Raw genomic sequence first — 15,094 nt, 5'->3', positions numbered from 1 at the left:
TCGGACCCCAGCGTCGTGCCACCGATGCCGAAACCGCGACAGCGACGTCCAGCGGCGTCGGACGCGAAGGGTGCACGGCAGTGGATGACGGAGGAGGGCGAGAGGGGCGAGTAAAAAATCGCGCAAAAAGTAACGGGGTAACGCGGTTTCGCTCCGCTCCGCGCTGTCAGGCGCGAAAAAGGGAAAATCTGGAAACGGAGGAAAAATGACGCGAGAGCGGAGGCGGTGGCGAGATGATTAATACGCGTCTCTGGCCGATGGGAAAGAAGAAAAAGGGGGTGTTGCGGAGTATAACGATGACCGGTCGTCGTCGGGGTACGCTTAATGGTTAATATTAATGGACAGGGGCGGGATTAAAAATCCGACCAACCGGGAGATTTAAGCGTGGAATTTCGAGAAATCTCGCGATGCGTTAAATAGCCGGATGTACCGGGTATTTAGTGGATGTTTCCCCGCGGTCGACGAGGTTTACCCTCGCGTGGCGTTCATTTCGCTCGGCGAGGGATGGGGTAAGTAAAACGGTAAGATCTCGGGGAGTTAGCGTGACTGGTAACCACACGGAGGGCTCGAAAGATTCTAATCGTTAACGATCACACGCTACCCCCGTTATATACGTGTATACACGCGTAGGTTAGCGGAACGGGAGGCTAGGCGAGGCTAGACGAGCCGGCCCTCCCAGGAAAGGAAGAACGGAAGACACTCGAGGTCTACTTAGGGGTTTACTTAACTCGAGATTAACTCGGAGTTAATTCACTTAGAAGGAGTTGGCCCCGACACCGCTTCGGGCTCCTATTAGGTATTACACTTGCATCAGTATTACCAGTTTACCAGGGTCACGTTGTCGGAGCATGTGGCAATCTCTTTCTCGCTCTCGAGTCGAGAACCACTTAAACTTCGATCTCGCGTTACCTTAGAGTACCTTCGTTACCTTACCTCTTTCGTCTACCCTTCCTCTCCCGCGCCATCTTTCTTCGCCCAACGGGTATCCACGGGGCGCGAATTCGCGATAAAAATCCTGGAGATCGATTACCTCGAGGTAATTCACCCGTACCGCGTTCAAAGAAGTCTCGATAAAAGTTTCCTCGACGAAGGTACGAATCGCGAGCCTTGCAGAACCACTGCTACCCGCGATGCGAGGATAGTTATTTCGCCTAGTTAATATCCGTTTAACGACGTTACCGTCGTTTCTCTCTCCGTCTGACTCTGTCTCTATGCGATTCGCCAGGGTATTTACACAGGCGCGTGAACCCATTCGTTGGTACGTGAGAACGCACGGGCGCGATACAAATTCCAACGGAGCCACGCGGCGAACGAGGTCGAACCAATCGGAAATGTGTCGCGTATTGGCCATTAACGCGACAGATCGAACGAGCACTCTTCTCTTAGCGACTCGGCCAGTCATTTGGACATCGAAGGTCGAAACGAGAGGCTTAACGGGTCGCTATGACGCTCGTCGCTCGCAACATATTGGAAATCACACCGCGCATAGCATAATAACGAGGCGACCCCCGATTGTCTATCACCTGCGAATGGCTGGCCGCGCGTCGCGGTACGTGCACGAATACGACCACCACCGAGGCCAGGCTGACACGTGTGCGTGCTGTCCCGTGCTGTCCCGTGCTGTCCCGTGCTGTCCCGTGCACTCCAGGTAAATTCCACGCGAACCATCGCCGTTCGATACCACCTGTCCGTCCCTATCTTTCTCTCCGTTTCTCTATGAATCGCGCTGCCTGTATGAATAGCGATGCAGAATCGGCGGTCGAACAGGCGCGAATTCGTATCTCGCGCGTGAGAATCATTTAAACGTCACACGCTGTATCTGTCAGCCGCGTAGCGTGTCGCGAGAGGGGTTGCACGAGGGTTGGCGCGGCAGAAAATTCCTCGCGTTGCCATTTCTGCGTCACCGGACGCCAGAACTCGACGTTATTTACAGCAAACGCCAAAAACATTATCGAAATTCTACCCCCTTCCAAGCGTATTTACCCTTTAAATGTCTGCCGGTCTATTTCTCGCTCGCGAGTTTATATACTCGCGCTTTTTCAATTTTCCGTATTTTTTATCTTCCATTTAGTTTTTCGTCTATTTTCCCTCCTCTTTTTCACTAGCTCCCTCTCTCTTCCCCTCTCATCCTCGTTTCCATTTCGACTCTGACACCACCGAAGTCCGAGCGTTATCAAAACGCAAATTTGTAGCCCGATCGTCGACCAGTTGTTCGCGTGAAATCGACTCCGGTCGTTGCGAAAATCATTTTTGATGCCGACACGCCGGTCAAATAGGGCGTTGCGAATGACACTCGGAAAAGCGTTGAAAAATCGCCCCTCGCGAGCGTGAGGGAGTCCACGGATAGCTGGTCGTGGAAAAAAACGAGCGATTAATTTGATCGCGAATCGGAAGGTAGTGGCGTCGGAGTCACGAGTTTCGATTGTTCCACGTTCGATCGCTACAGGTCTCCTTGGCACGATACCTGGGCCAGCGAGTTGCGACCCTATTACTTGGTCGGGCCATTTGTGTCCTTCGATTACCCGATACCTCCCACCTAGACTCTTTTCTTTTCACCGTTCCCAACCCCCCAGCAACCCCCAGCTAACCCCTCAACCCCTTCGCCTGCCCTCGGCATCAGACGTCCCGATTCCCTTTTCCCTCCGCCTCGTCAGGTACACCGTGTTTCGCGTTATTAGGGGTCATCCTACCCGCCGCGCGTTGTATTCCAGGCTAGGATCGATTCTCGTCCTCTCGCGAGTGCATGCGTGCACCTGCAACCTTCGGCAACGGCTCGCGGGATAAGAATAACTCGCTCCAACCGACTGCTAGCCTGTGTCACTCTCATCTGACGCTCTCCGTTCGCTGAAAAATCACGTTCGAGAACAAAGACTGGAAATGGAAAGGAAAAGGAAAAGAGAGAGGGAGAGAGTGGAAAAGGTTAGGAAAAAGTTGACCGAAAGATAACGCGGTTCTCCGCCAGCGTTCAACGTTCCCGCGCTTGATTCCCGGTATAATTAATCGGCACGTGGACACGGATCGAGACGGAAATTGCATTTATACGAATTCGTAAAGCTCGTGACATTCAATTTCGTCCGCGTGAACAGCCGTTAATTGATAGATCTCTAATTCCATAAACCCATAATTCGGGGAAAATTCCATAAAGCTGAACGCAGTGGCGCAAACCGGGAACGCGGCACGTCGGGCTATCGGGGCCAGAAACAAAAGTTGATATCAAACCGTAAATACAGACAGGATCCCCCGGATGCCACTCAAATTCCATTTTCACCGCCTTCAACCGCCGCTCCCCGGGGCTACGTGTTCCGGACTTGTCGCAAGTATACGAGCCAGTGATCGAACTGTCCGAGCGAATCAGTGTGCCGTCCGATACGTGCATACCTCTTCTCCTCTTTCTCTCTCTCTCTCTCTCTCTCTCTCTCTCTCTCTCTCTTTCTCTTTCTCTCTCTCATTCGAACCCTCTCTCTTGCCCTCCGGTCGCTCGTTTTCTCGCACACGCACGTGTATGCCAACAGGAGGCAATGACAGCTCTCATGACAGCCACGTGACGTTTGCGGGTATTCCGCTAGGCATCTAATTATCATTCGCCGCGCACGATGCGAGGCCGCGCACCGTACCCTTTCGTAAATTTGCATAAGAACGTGGCCGAGGTGGGGACCGCGAAGGTTTCCAGGATTTGCGAAGGAAAAACGAAACGCCCATTGCCCGTTCCCCGCGGCGTGGCGAAATTTCGCCGAAACTGGCGCACCCACCGATTTCGCCTCGTTACGAACAACTCGGATTCTCGTTACGTAATGAATTATCGGTCGCTGTGACGCCGTTAATTACGATGTCCAGTCGCTTACGTTGCGTAACCGCGTCGTCATTCGTTCGAGCTACCCCCGTGAATTAATCGCGAGCTAGGAAAGGACCGATCTCGTTTATCGATTCCAGGGATATTCGTCATTGTCGGCTGCGAAGCGACCATTAACTCCGACAAAGAACCTAATCGTGTCGCTGGAAGTGGAAGATCCGCGTGCCTCGATATCAGAACACGGAGCTAACGCATTTTCGGTAAATCGAACTTTTCTCTCCATTCGCGACGTCGTCCCTTTCTCCCATATCCTCTCGGATTCTGCATACACGCCGCGCCCACCCCCTTGGAACACTCGTCCGGTGGTGGCTCGACTGCGGAGCGGCGCCGCTGAAAACCACTCCTGATCATTCGCGCGTACTACATTATTTTTACCTCCGCAACTAGAGCGGCGAAACACGCAGGCGTTATCAAACACGGCTTTGTCTAACTTTAATTGAAAATATTGGAATAAATCTTCCAATAGACATTGTCGGGCGAAACTGCCGCTCCACCGGTGCTGTACAGGCACCGCGCGCCAAGAGATAGGGGTGAGACCGAGGCTACGGGGGGAGGGTGGTGTTGTCGGGTGAAAACGGGGCGACAGAGCAAGGATGGGACACGACGGGAGTGGACGACGAGCAGTGGCGAAGAGAGGAGTGGCGAAGAGAGGCGAAGAGAGGCGCGGAGAGGAGAGGAGAGGAGAAGGGTGGGTAGGAGCAACTGGATGGCCGACGAGTGGAACAGGGACACGAGAGAACGTCAACGAGCGGGCCAGAAGAGGTAAATAGCCATTTGTGGTCGAGCTTATAGCGAAGGTTCGCCGTTCAAAAATGGCCACCGCCTTGTCGCAGCCAGCCGACCGTTTTGGCAATTCGAATCAATCCCGCGCCTATTTCCCTGCCCCTGCTGGCCACCACCCGGCAGGGTGCACCTTTATTTCGTAGCCGTCGGGACAGTTTATGCCGCATCAGCGTTTCCGTCGGTGCGGCAAATGGAGTTCACCTGTGACCGTGCACTCTTTCACTTTGCCATTTCGGCCGCGTGCGTTCCACCGTGCACGCGGTTGCACAAAGTAACAGGTTATTATCGTTAGTTTCCAACGTGCCGAATTTCATTTAGCGGTTTTCGCAAGAGGCTTCGCCGACCGAACTCGTTCCCGGAGTTAGATGTTCCCGGAACACGTCACTTTACGACGTATTTCCAAAATTTCCGCGCATCGTCTGGCCGCCGGCGATAATCGAGAAATAAAAGACGAGAAAAAGCGAGAGGAGAAAGAGAGAGAGAGAGAGAGAGAGGGAGAGAGAGAGGGGGAGAGAGAGAGAGAGATTTTTTTTTGGCCCGAGCGGCGTCGACAGACCGAGAGAGAGTGAGAGAGTGAGTGAGAGGGAGAGAGAGAGAGAGGGGGGTAGAGGAAAAGGAAAGGGTGGGAAAGAGAGAAAGGGGCCAGGGACAGACAGGAGAGAATCGAGGAACGAAGAGGTCGCAGGTCGGATAGGCAGCAACAAGCACGATTTCGATTGATCGCTCGTCGTCCTGCTAGGACCGTTCGCGTCATTACCGACCTTGTCGAGAATTCAGCCTCACCTGTGCTCCGTCTAGCCGCCATGCCGATTCCATTGTCGCTTTCCGCGATACCCTTTGTCGACTCGCGCGAAATATATCGACGAACGAACTTACGTCGAAATCTGCCGACTTTTTCGAACGCAGCTCGAACCTCGGTTCAGGCTTTTTTCCAACTTCGTCAGGGACCACAGGCCACAGAGTTCGCGTCCCCCAGAGTCGAGGTAAAATGTGATTATTAAACTGGAACCGTATCTAATCCGGGCATTACTATTCATCGCCACGTCGCCGTCAAACCGACGGATCTAGCGGAATTATTCTCGTCAATCTGAATTCTATTGGGAGTCGAATTCGCGCGTGCACCGCTTCGCGGTCTCTTTGATCCTTTCCTTGCTCCAGCTTCCACTCTGTCCCTTTTTTCCGCGCAATTTCATCACGGAAAGCGATGGAAACCAGAGAAAGCTTCCAACGCGATTTTTTCTCCCCCGGATCGTCGTTAATAATCGTAAAATCTCCGATGTCCGATTGTCGAGCGGAGAAAACGACAGAGAGAGAGAGAGAGAGAGAGGGAGAGTGAGGTCGAGAGGGGATGAGAGTTATCAGTCGATTAGCCGCGACGGACACGGGGCGAAAAGCGGCAAGGACAACGAGACGAGCCGATGCGAATCACGGATTTTGTCGAATCGATCGACGTTCGCATCGAGGCGGTAATTAGGCTGCAGGTACTAACTATTATCGGCTGCGCCTACAATTAGTGTCTTTTAGCGGGCACGGTCTAAATTTTCGAACTGCTCCGGCAAATACACCGAGGCGTTCCGCGTGGATGATGATACTGGCTTCATTAACAGTTTATACTCCACTTAACCGGCTCGTTTGTACGGATTACGCCGGAGAAAATCGCCCTATAAACTCTGCCGAACCGCGGGCAGAAGTCTCGTAAAATTATGCAGAATCCTGGCTGGTGCCACTTATGAGAACGTATCGGCGTGCCGACGTCCGCCTCGATACGGATTACACGTTTCCCGATTAACGCAAATTCCATCCGCGCACTCGTTTCGCAACGATCCTCGGACCGCGATCCGCCGCTCGATAATCTCGCGATCCTTCGTCCCGAGTGGTTGCATCGTCGTCCATCGTCGATGAAAATTTATTGCACGCGTTCGGGAACGGTTGGTCGAACGGCCGGCGCGATTTCTTGCTTCGATTATTCCTAAAACTGCGCCCAGAAATTGAATTCTCAGGTAATCAAGCAATACAAATGCAAATACCGGCTCGGACAGCCGCGTTATCGCCGCCCCGAAATATTCCGCATAAATAAACAATCGAACGGTTACGAGTTACATCCATTTAGAATATCGATCGACGAACGCGTCGTCGTTAAACCGGCCGCCATTAATCATGCACGATCTCCACGCTCGTTCCCGTGTTTTCCGCGAGATTCGCGATACCGTGTCCCGACGTTTCTCGCGGTCTCTCGCTAATTTCGCCACGACACCGAATGTTTGTCGCGATATTTGCGTCAAAGCGTCGCGAATCCGAGTAGTCGGGTCAGAAACGCGCGAGACGCGAGCGAATCCTAGCTACGCGCGACCGCGTCCACGACCAGTGTCAGGGTTGATCGAACGATCCTCGCCCAACGATCCGTGATTGGCAATCGCGAAAAAGGGACGCGAGTGCTCGCGTAGGTATACGCGGACCAGATTTTTCGTTTCACACGCGCGTCCTTCGTCCTCGTCGGCTAATCGTGAGCGACAGCTTGCAGCGTTTCGGAACGGTATCAGCTAATTTGTCAACGTGAAAGGTAATAACGCGTTCTGTTGTATTATGCATCGCGTTTCGATCGTTCGTCCGCCGAGTCGGACCACTGTGTGCGAAAAACCAAGCATCGGCAACTTTTCCACCGGAATAATCTAAATTCCACTGACCTTTCGTCTGTCGCATTAAACGTCACTTACGTATACCCGATGTACATATATAGGTACATATATGTACACCCGAAACCTAATTACGCTCGCGAAACTAGTTGACGGGCTACAAAAGACACTCGCCGTTAGAAATTTCGTGACGACAACGCAACGAGGCACCGTCGACGGACGCATGAAAGCGCTTACCTTCCGCAAAGGCGTGCTCGAAGTGGCTTTTGTGCGATTCACGGCGTGGAGAATAGTTGGCAGTATGCGTAACACCAATGGCATTACCACGCCTAGCCTCGGTCTCTCGCGGAGCGTTTCTACCCGAGTGACGCGCCGATAGCGTCACACAGTTCACCGGGATTCGTTTAACGCGATTCAAACGAAAGTTGGCGAAGTTGGTCCGGTTACACGAGAGCGACAGTGTCAGTGTTGCGCGGCGGGCACAAAGTCGGAAATCGCCTTCAATAAAGTGCAACTTTCGAGCTCGCCTCGCCGTCGTCGTCGTCGTCGTCGTCGTCGTCGTCGTCGTCGTCGTCGTCGTCTCGGAGTTTCGCGTTCTAAACGAGCGAAAACAAGGAACAAGTTGCAGGGAGTTTCGTCGGAAAAATTAGTCGCGAATGGGATCCGTTCGTTGGCTGGGTCGCCGAGGATTTTAGGGGTCGGAGAAGTAGAAAGGGGGTAAAAGTGGAGATGCGTGGCGATAATTGGAAGGATTTCTCGGATGCGAGGATGCACCGACTCGTGGACGATCGACGCGAGCAATCGCTTTTGTCGCGGCCGTTTAAACGCGACGAGGCTGAGCGGCGAGGAAAGAAGTTGGCCAGCCTACTAAAAATTCAAAACGCGAGCGAATTTTCCCCGGGAATAAATTTCCAAGTTTTCGCCGCGAGAACAGCCGAGCAAATACGGCGTCGCCGAGCTTATCCAACCCTGGAAGGAGCTGGAAAGTTTGACGCATTGCCGGTGAATAAACCGAAACGATTGTTACGCAACGTTTGCGGAAAGAAAGGGGGAAAAGAAGTTCTTAACCGTGCGTCGGGTGTTACGTGAATTCTATAATAGCGTTGGAAAATAATAGAAGCGGAAAAAGCACGCGTCACCGGATTTATTTTTATTCCGATATTTAGACGCTGCCGATCGTTCACAGCGCGGATTATTCATCCATCGAAAGGACAACGCCGACAGACTATGAATAATAGTCAATCGAATATAACGACCACGTGAGTAACTGCTAATAACGTACGTCGGTCTACGTACCACGCGAAGATGCTGATCGAAAAATTGCATTTTTCCGTATAACCACGTGGTTGAACCGCTGGGAAACGGCAAAAATTGGGGAAAATACAAAGTTGCGAGTCGAAGAATCGCGATACGCAGTCACCGATAACCCTATCGTCGGAGGCTGATGGAAAAGACTACCCGTTGTCGCCTCGAGGAAGAATGTCGCATCCACGGAGACAAAGCATGTCCTTGACTGCCGTTATCAACCATCGACGGGGCCTTCTGGGGTAATACCAGTTCTCGTTTTCTAATTTTCCCTGCGGATATTTTCCATCCGGATACGCTGCTCATACATATGAACGTACGCTCGATAGAAATACAGGTGGACCGCGCGCGACCGATTTAATCATTCCCGGCATTAATAACGTAGCGAAGCTAAAATATTATAGGGTCTCGCGTGGTGAACGCGAAACACGGGAACGCAAAAAGCGTATAATTTTACGATCATTGAATTCAGTTTTCGAACGAAATATTTTCGACGTGACGGTTCACCGATTCGTTTGAATTTATTTCGTCGGGTGTATTGACGCGAAATCGGGCGGTTGGATACGGTTAAATACCTTCCAGGTCCTTTATGAACGCGAACTGAAATCGCGCTCTGTACGTTTTAATCGCCTCGAAACACCGCCTCTGTCTCCAACCCTATCAACGCCACGCGCCAAATGGCACTCATTCCTCTTCGATAGCGCGTTGATTTCAGGGATAGGCAGCAACATGTCGCTGCCGTCCTGCATGCCGCAGGATCACGAATTTTTAACCGGTCAAATGGTAGGATACAAAACGCCCCTGTTAAACAATCATCCGGAGAAATACGATCACGAGGCGCAAAAGCAGCGACCCAATTTCCTACCATTGTCACCTGTCAGCCCCGCTTACGTGCCCGTGAACGCGCTAGATCCGGCCAGAGGTGAGTGAGTTTTTATTTACGAGAGTGCGCACACGCTCGAAGCAATTGAGATGGGACCAGGTCGAAAATTTCCTGCGCCAGCCAAGCAACAGATGATCGAGCAAATGCCACGGATCACGGAGAAGAGAAAGTGCCACGCGGAAATGGTGTCCATCATGAGTAGCCTGTACGCCAAGCTGTTGATCGTGATCGGACTAGCGGTGCCGATCACGGCCAGCGTCACCGAGAGAGTTCCAGCATCTTTGAAACAGGTGCGACGCGAGTATTTCGATTTTTCCCTCTGCTTGCAATCGATATCGATCCGATAAACAAAATCCCCGTGCGATTGTTTAGGGCTTCTATTTGTATCTGTACCTGGTGAGCGTGACGTTCGTGATCTCGATGCACGTGTTCGTGCTGCGGGACAAAGCGGTGTGGAATCGGAGGGGAAAAAACGAGAAGGAGCAAATGTACAAATTGGACGAGAACGGGGATCGCGTGAACCAGTGTCAGGTAAACTTTGCTCGTGGAAAATATTTAATCGCCTCTAAAATGAACCGGGAATCAGGCTCGCGTGGCCGTGATCGTCGTGGTCGTCGTTACCTCTTGGCAACCACGAGTGTTTGTCTTTGACAAAGCGTGAGAGACGATATCGGGTACGATCCCTTTCAGGTGTCCCGACCTGCGCAACTGTTGACTATCGCGGGCCAATTACTCGTCACACCGGGTGCCGGGCCATTGAATAATTTCTACGAAAGCATTTTCGCGCGGCGTAAAATTCGCGGATCGTTCGGTATTTTCTAATTAGCGGGTGGCATTCGGGCACGCAGCACGCGTACAATGAAATCTTTGTTCCCCAGACGCAACAGTACGGCAGCTTTTGTCTGAGACTCGGCGCGGTGGGATTTGGCGCTGGCTCGTTGGTATTTACGGGATTGCAAATTGGGGCGGAAATAGCTTCCGGCCCGTTCAGGGCGATTACACCGGGTGCCAGGCTGCTGCTAGTCACGGCTCAGATGCACTTTATATTTCTGAACAGTAAAAGTCTCAGCCTGGCCAAGCACACTGCCCTCGCGAAGTTAGGCCTGATGCACATGATCGCGACCAACCTCTGCGAGTGGCTGCAGGTACGTCGAACCGATGAATAAAACAGGAGCGTTTTTCATTGCGGGAACAAGTGTGTTTGGACAACCCGATACACGTTATCTACCGTGTTTACCCGAAAAGTGAATCGAAAACAAAACCCCGTTCCGCGACTCTATTTGTTATCCGAGTCAATTTGCTCGTCATCGTTATCGAGTATCTCCATGTCCGAAAACAGTAGCAAACATTCCGACTGATAACCCAATCGAATAAAAGGAAAAGAACACACCACCGGGAATCGGGACATCGCTTTGAGCATCAGCCAGCATTTCGATGACCTTTAGCTCGGACCCAGCGGTCGGTGTCGATTATCCGCGTTCGCCGTTTATCAAAGCCAAACGCGCTGTTTATTCCCGTATTCGTAGAAACGCGTGTCCCAAGCAGAAGCGACACCTCGACCCGTGATCCCGTTTCCCGGGAAAATCGAGGCAGTCGCTCATCCACACGGCCAGGACCATTTCCAACTCGCGGCGCGACGCGGCAACGATTCCGTCACGGCAGCCAATGCTTTCACCGTTGTTTCCGGCCGTTCGTACGCGTGCGTCGTCGTCGTGAATTTTTCACGCGTCCTCAGGCATTCCGTTTGTTTGCCAAGGCGTTGGTCGAGGAAACGCAACACGAGATCGATCAGCTGGGCCACACGCACGACGACGAAGCCGGGATCCTCGCGTCGCTGCTCAGAGACGCCAGCCCGTTCCTTTTCCCGTGCACAATTGAATTCAGTTTAATTTGCGCGGTGATACTGTTCGAGATGTGGAAGAGGGTGGACGAGAAGAAGGATGCAAATAGCGAGACCCCGTCGAGATCTTCGTATCACCTTAGCATAGATTGCAGTAGCTCTCACAGGTCAGCCGGGGAATTTAATTAAATCGATAGGATCCCCCGTTAATTTGTTAATGCGATATCCTTGAGATTTTAAGACTGTTTCCATTCGGCGTTTTCTTACCGGCCTTTCCAGAGGTCTCTTCGGCGGGATCATGGTCGTCGCCGCGACGATATTGAGCTTGATCATGTTCTTCGTGCTGAAGGAGGCCAAGATGAAGATCGCGATCGTGCAGGTCACCGCGTTGGACGCGACCATACTCGTGTTGGGTAATATTTCCGATATTTCCCTGTCACGTGCTCGATCCAAAGAAACGATCCTCGATCCTACAGGTATGATCGCCTCGGTCGCTGGGACGTCCAAGTTGGAAGCGTTGCAGCAGAAGATTATCAAGCCATCGGACTTGGATACGACCTTGTTGGCCGCGGCTCAAGCCGGGGTCTATCTGCATTGTCTGTTCGGGGTGGTCGGTGATGTATTGACAATGGGCCCGACTTGGGTGTTATCTCTGATCACGGATTTGTTGGCTTTGGTGCAGAGCACGAGCCAAACGTTGCTCATCAAAGTAAGAGTTCGCTTTCGTACTGGAGAATTTCGTCGGGAATAAATATTTCCTCCCGTTGTCCACGAATTTCTAGATCGCGTGGGGAAGACGTTGCTCGAGGAACAACAAGCCTGGCAAGGAACTCATCACCTTCCTGATCGTCGTCAACATCGCCCTGTGGACGGTGAACACTCTGGAGAAGTCTCGGGCAGGGGTACGTCCGGATCATCTGCGATTCTTCGGCGTCTGGGCATGGACGATCATCACGCACGTGTCCATGCCGCTGGCTATATTCTATCGGTTTCATTCCGCCATATGCCTGTTCGAGATATGGAAGACGTGCTACAAGAGCAGGTCCAGCAGTATGGTTCAAAACCCTTACTGATTGTACGTCGTATTCGAACGATGACTTTACATAGTACGGTGATTTTAATAAAATTGTTATCCTCGGTAAAAAGCAAAAGCAAAGTAGAAAGAAATTGCGTTATCGTTCAGCGTTCGCCTTAATTACCATTTAACGGGGCAAACAGGGGAAAGAAGGCGGAAAGAGAGAAAAGAAAAGAAAAGAAAGGCGATCCTTGGGAAATAACTACGTTACAAGACGCAAAAGGCAAACTTGTTTCCGCAGCGTTTACTAGCCTGCGCGAGAACTTCTAACCTGGCGGCAGGGACAAAGGGTAAAAGGGCCGTTTCAAAGCTCCTCCGTGCGGCCCGACGGTGATGGCGAGGACGAGGACGCGGACGCGGACGCGACGTTCCATGGCCGACGCGAATCGATAGAGGTGCGTACTTTTATCGGTGTACCACGCGGAAAAGATAGACGGTAACGACGATGGTGGACGGTCGACAGTTTGATACGGTTTACGGTAAACACATTTCGGTAGCAATCACATCACGAGGCAAGCAAGCCTGGCTGCAGCGAGAAGTAGGTGATGCTTCGGTGGTTGGAGAAAGCGAGCGAGTGGACGGTGAAGAGCTCTTAGCCAACCCTTTGTTGCTCCTGCCACCACTATTGCACCCTCTTCCTTCATCACCCGCCAACCCCCTTTAACTCCTACCCTAAACGGAGTGGAGGCTGTACTCTTGACCAAAGGCCTCTGATTTACTTAGCCTATCGAGTGCTCTCGGACTCGTCCACCAAGAATACCGTGTACGCGGCCCGTCCGTGTACGTCGTGTTCCGAAATTTCCAACTTAATGCTCCACTTACTGTCCGTCCACCTTCCGCGTTCAGATTTCCAACCCCTGATTGCGGACTCCCTCGTGCAAATAACTTTCCCGAGCGGACAATTGGAACGCGTCGAAATACGGCTAATTCTCTCCTTCCCTTTCGCACCTTTTCGCCAGAGACGGTCGCGACGCGTCGTCGGTGGTGAGAAAAATTAAACCGGCCATCGCGCACGATAATCGCCGTTCCGACAGAATTTTCCGAGAAAGGCACGCGCGCATGAATCTTCGACGAAAAGGGAAAGAACAGAGGGTGTTAGTAGCAGCCGTCACAATCCTCTAACGCTCGCCGTAGCTTTTGTTTTTTCTCCGGATTTAACCAGGATTTACCGTCTCTACGACCGCCTGTCTAGGCGACCTGCCACCACCATAACCCCGAATGCAATCTGCAACGCGCGCATAGCAAACGTTCGACGTCCGAGCGAACGAGGAATCTTACATTCGCCCAACTACGTGTCACCTCTATCTCGCGATAGTTTTCGCGAATTTATTCGAAACGATCGGCACAGCAGAGGCGGGTCGATGGGAAATTCGCACATCGATAGCAATCCGTTTACTTGATTTAATTTGCAACGGAATTTAAAGTTGCCCCGTAAGCGTGCCCCGTAATTGTCGTATAACGAGTCGTCTATTAACGATAATAGTTATTATCAGGTTGAATCGGCCACGCAACGAGAATATCGATTATTATTAACGACGAGATTATTTATAGCGTGGACACCTTGAAAGCGAGATAATCAAGGACTGCGTGAATTTGCATTTAACGTTGCATGAATACGAAACGTTTCGCGCGAATTCGAGCGAGTTGCCGCGATAATTCGGAGGGGGTGAGAGGGCGCCACGAGGCGCTGCTTCGATCGGCCGAGGGAAAAATCTTGCAATTTATCGAGTTTACCGATCCTGCCTCTTGTAACCCCCCGTCGATTCCAAAGTGAAGAGCGGAAACGCAGGGAAGAGGCGATGCGACAGCGACGGGACGAGGAAACCCTGATATATCCGCCAAACACACAAGGAGAGAGAACGCCTTGGCGGATTTATCGGAGCCTCAGATAATGGATGGTCTTCCCTGCAGGGAAACTTTTTTAAATAATATAACGTACAACTAGCGGGAGCGCTTCGATTCCACGGCTATTCGAAATACGCTTATACCGCGGAGACTCTTTCGCCGGTTTTTCCATTTCCGCGGAAAATGTACCGCGGCGAAATAATCGTGGGCGAAAAGAAAGTAGCGAGGATGCCTGGTTTCTTGCGGGTCGGCCATGGCCGTCCTCGTGACGTGGACGAAAACGTATCGACACGTGAAATCATCGAGCGTTCGAAATAAAATTATCTCGGCGAGAGCGGAGCGTAAAGGAGCCATGCGAAGGGTCAGCGGCGGTTCTCTTTCTCGACCCAATTACACGGGGCTTTAATGAATTTTCGATATACTCGCTGCCCGCTACGATCTAGCGTGCTGGTAAAAAGAAGCAGCAAAAACGAGTAAATTATTCGGTGGCTGTGGATGCATCTGCGGCGCGGGGGCAGCGAGAGGGAGACTTTGGCGAAAGAAATGACAGTGGTATTGGCAGAACAACTACCAGACAAATACCACCACCGGAGGTCGTCGATTGGACGATCCTCGGGAATGTATTTAATTCGATTGGACTCTGCCGCCATCTGGACGAGACAAGAGAGAAGAAGGGAGGGTAACTCGCAGCAAGGGTGAGGGAACCTCTGTTTCCGGCGGAAATGAGACCTTCGCGACTCGTACTCTCATCCTCTCTGCTACCCCTTTTCCTACTCCTCCCGAACGCCCTCTCGAGCCTCCTCGAACCGCCTGTGGTTGTTCCCCTAACCGAACCATCTATCGCCCTCTATCTCGGGCGGGGGGAGGGGGGGGGGGGGGA

General features: G+C 52.0%; 1 protein-coding gene across 3 annotated transcripts; it reads left to right on the top strand.

The window, feature by feature from the left end:
• The first annotated feature begins 6,964 nt into the window (after positions 1–6,964).
• Positions 6,965–12,427, top strand: LOC108548550 (otopetrin-3). 3 transcript variants are annotated; one of them, XM_017901564.1, is made up of 11 exons: positions 6,965–7,193; positions 8,453–8,525; positions 8,655–8,813; positions 9,273–9,493; positions 9,575–9,744; positions 9,827–9,985; positions 10,333–10,599; positions 11,211–11,461; positions 11,574–11,707; positions 11,771–12,003; positions 12,077–12,427. In XM_017901564.1, exons 2-11 carry the CDS (start codon positions 8,494–8,496, stop codon positions 12,365–12,367), a joined length of 1,917 nt encoding a protein of 638 aa, XP_017757053.1. In that variant the 5' UTR covers positions 6,965–7,193; positions 8,453–8,493; the 3' UTR covers positions 12,368–12,427. The 3 variants fall into 3 exon arrangements, with proteins under 3 accessions (XP_017757053.1, XP_017757052.1, XP_017757054.1); XM_017901563.1 differs by having other exon boundaries at positions 8,433–8,525; XM_017901565.1 differs by lacking the exon at positions 10,333–10,599 and having other exon boundaries at positions 8,433–8,525.
• Positions 12,428–15,094: the final 2,667 nt, after the last annotated feature.

This window comes from Eufriesea mexicana, unplaced genomic scaffold (genome assembly GCF_001483705.2).
Source record: "Eufriesea mexicana isolate 0111107269 unplaced genomic scaffold, ASM148370v2 scaffold1647, whole genome shotgun sequence".
NCBI classification, from domain to species: Eukaryota; Metazoa; Arthropoda; class Insecta; order Hymenoptera; family Apidae; genus Eufriesea; species Eufriesea mexicana.
The sequence above is the reverse complement of the archived record's forward strand: the minus strand, read 5'-3'. Positions and strand labels throughout refer to the sequence as shown.

Bases quoted from the DNA above. Each gene is read 5' to 3' on its own strand.
- LOC108548550 (XM_017901564.1), top strand. From the start codon at position 8,494: ATGAATAATAGTCAATCGAATATAACGACCAC. The intron at 8,814-9,272 runs GTAATACCAGTT...CCTCTTCGATAG, and splicing joins CATCGACGGGGCCTTCTGGG to CGCGTTGATTTCAGGGATAG. The intron at 10,600-11,210 runs GTACGTCGAACC...TTGTTTGCCAAG, and splicing joins ACCTCTGCGAGTGGCTGCAG to GCGTTGGTCGAGGAAACGCA.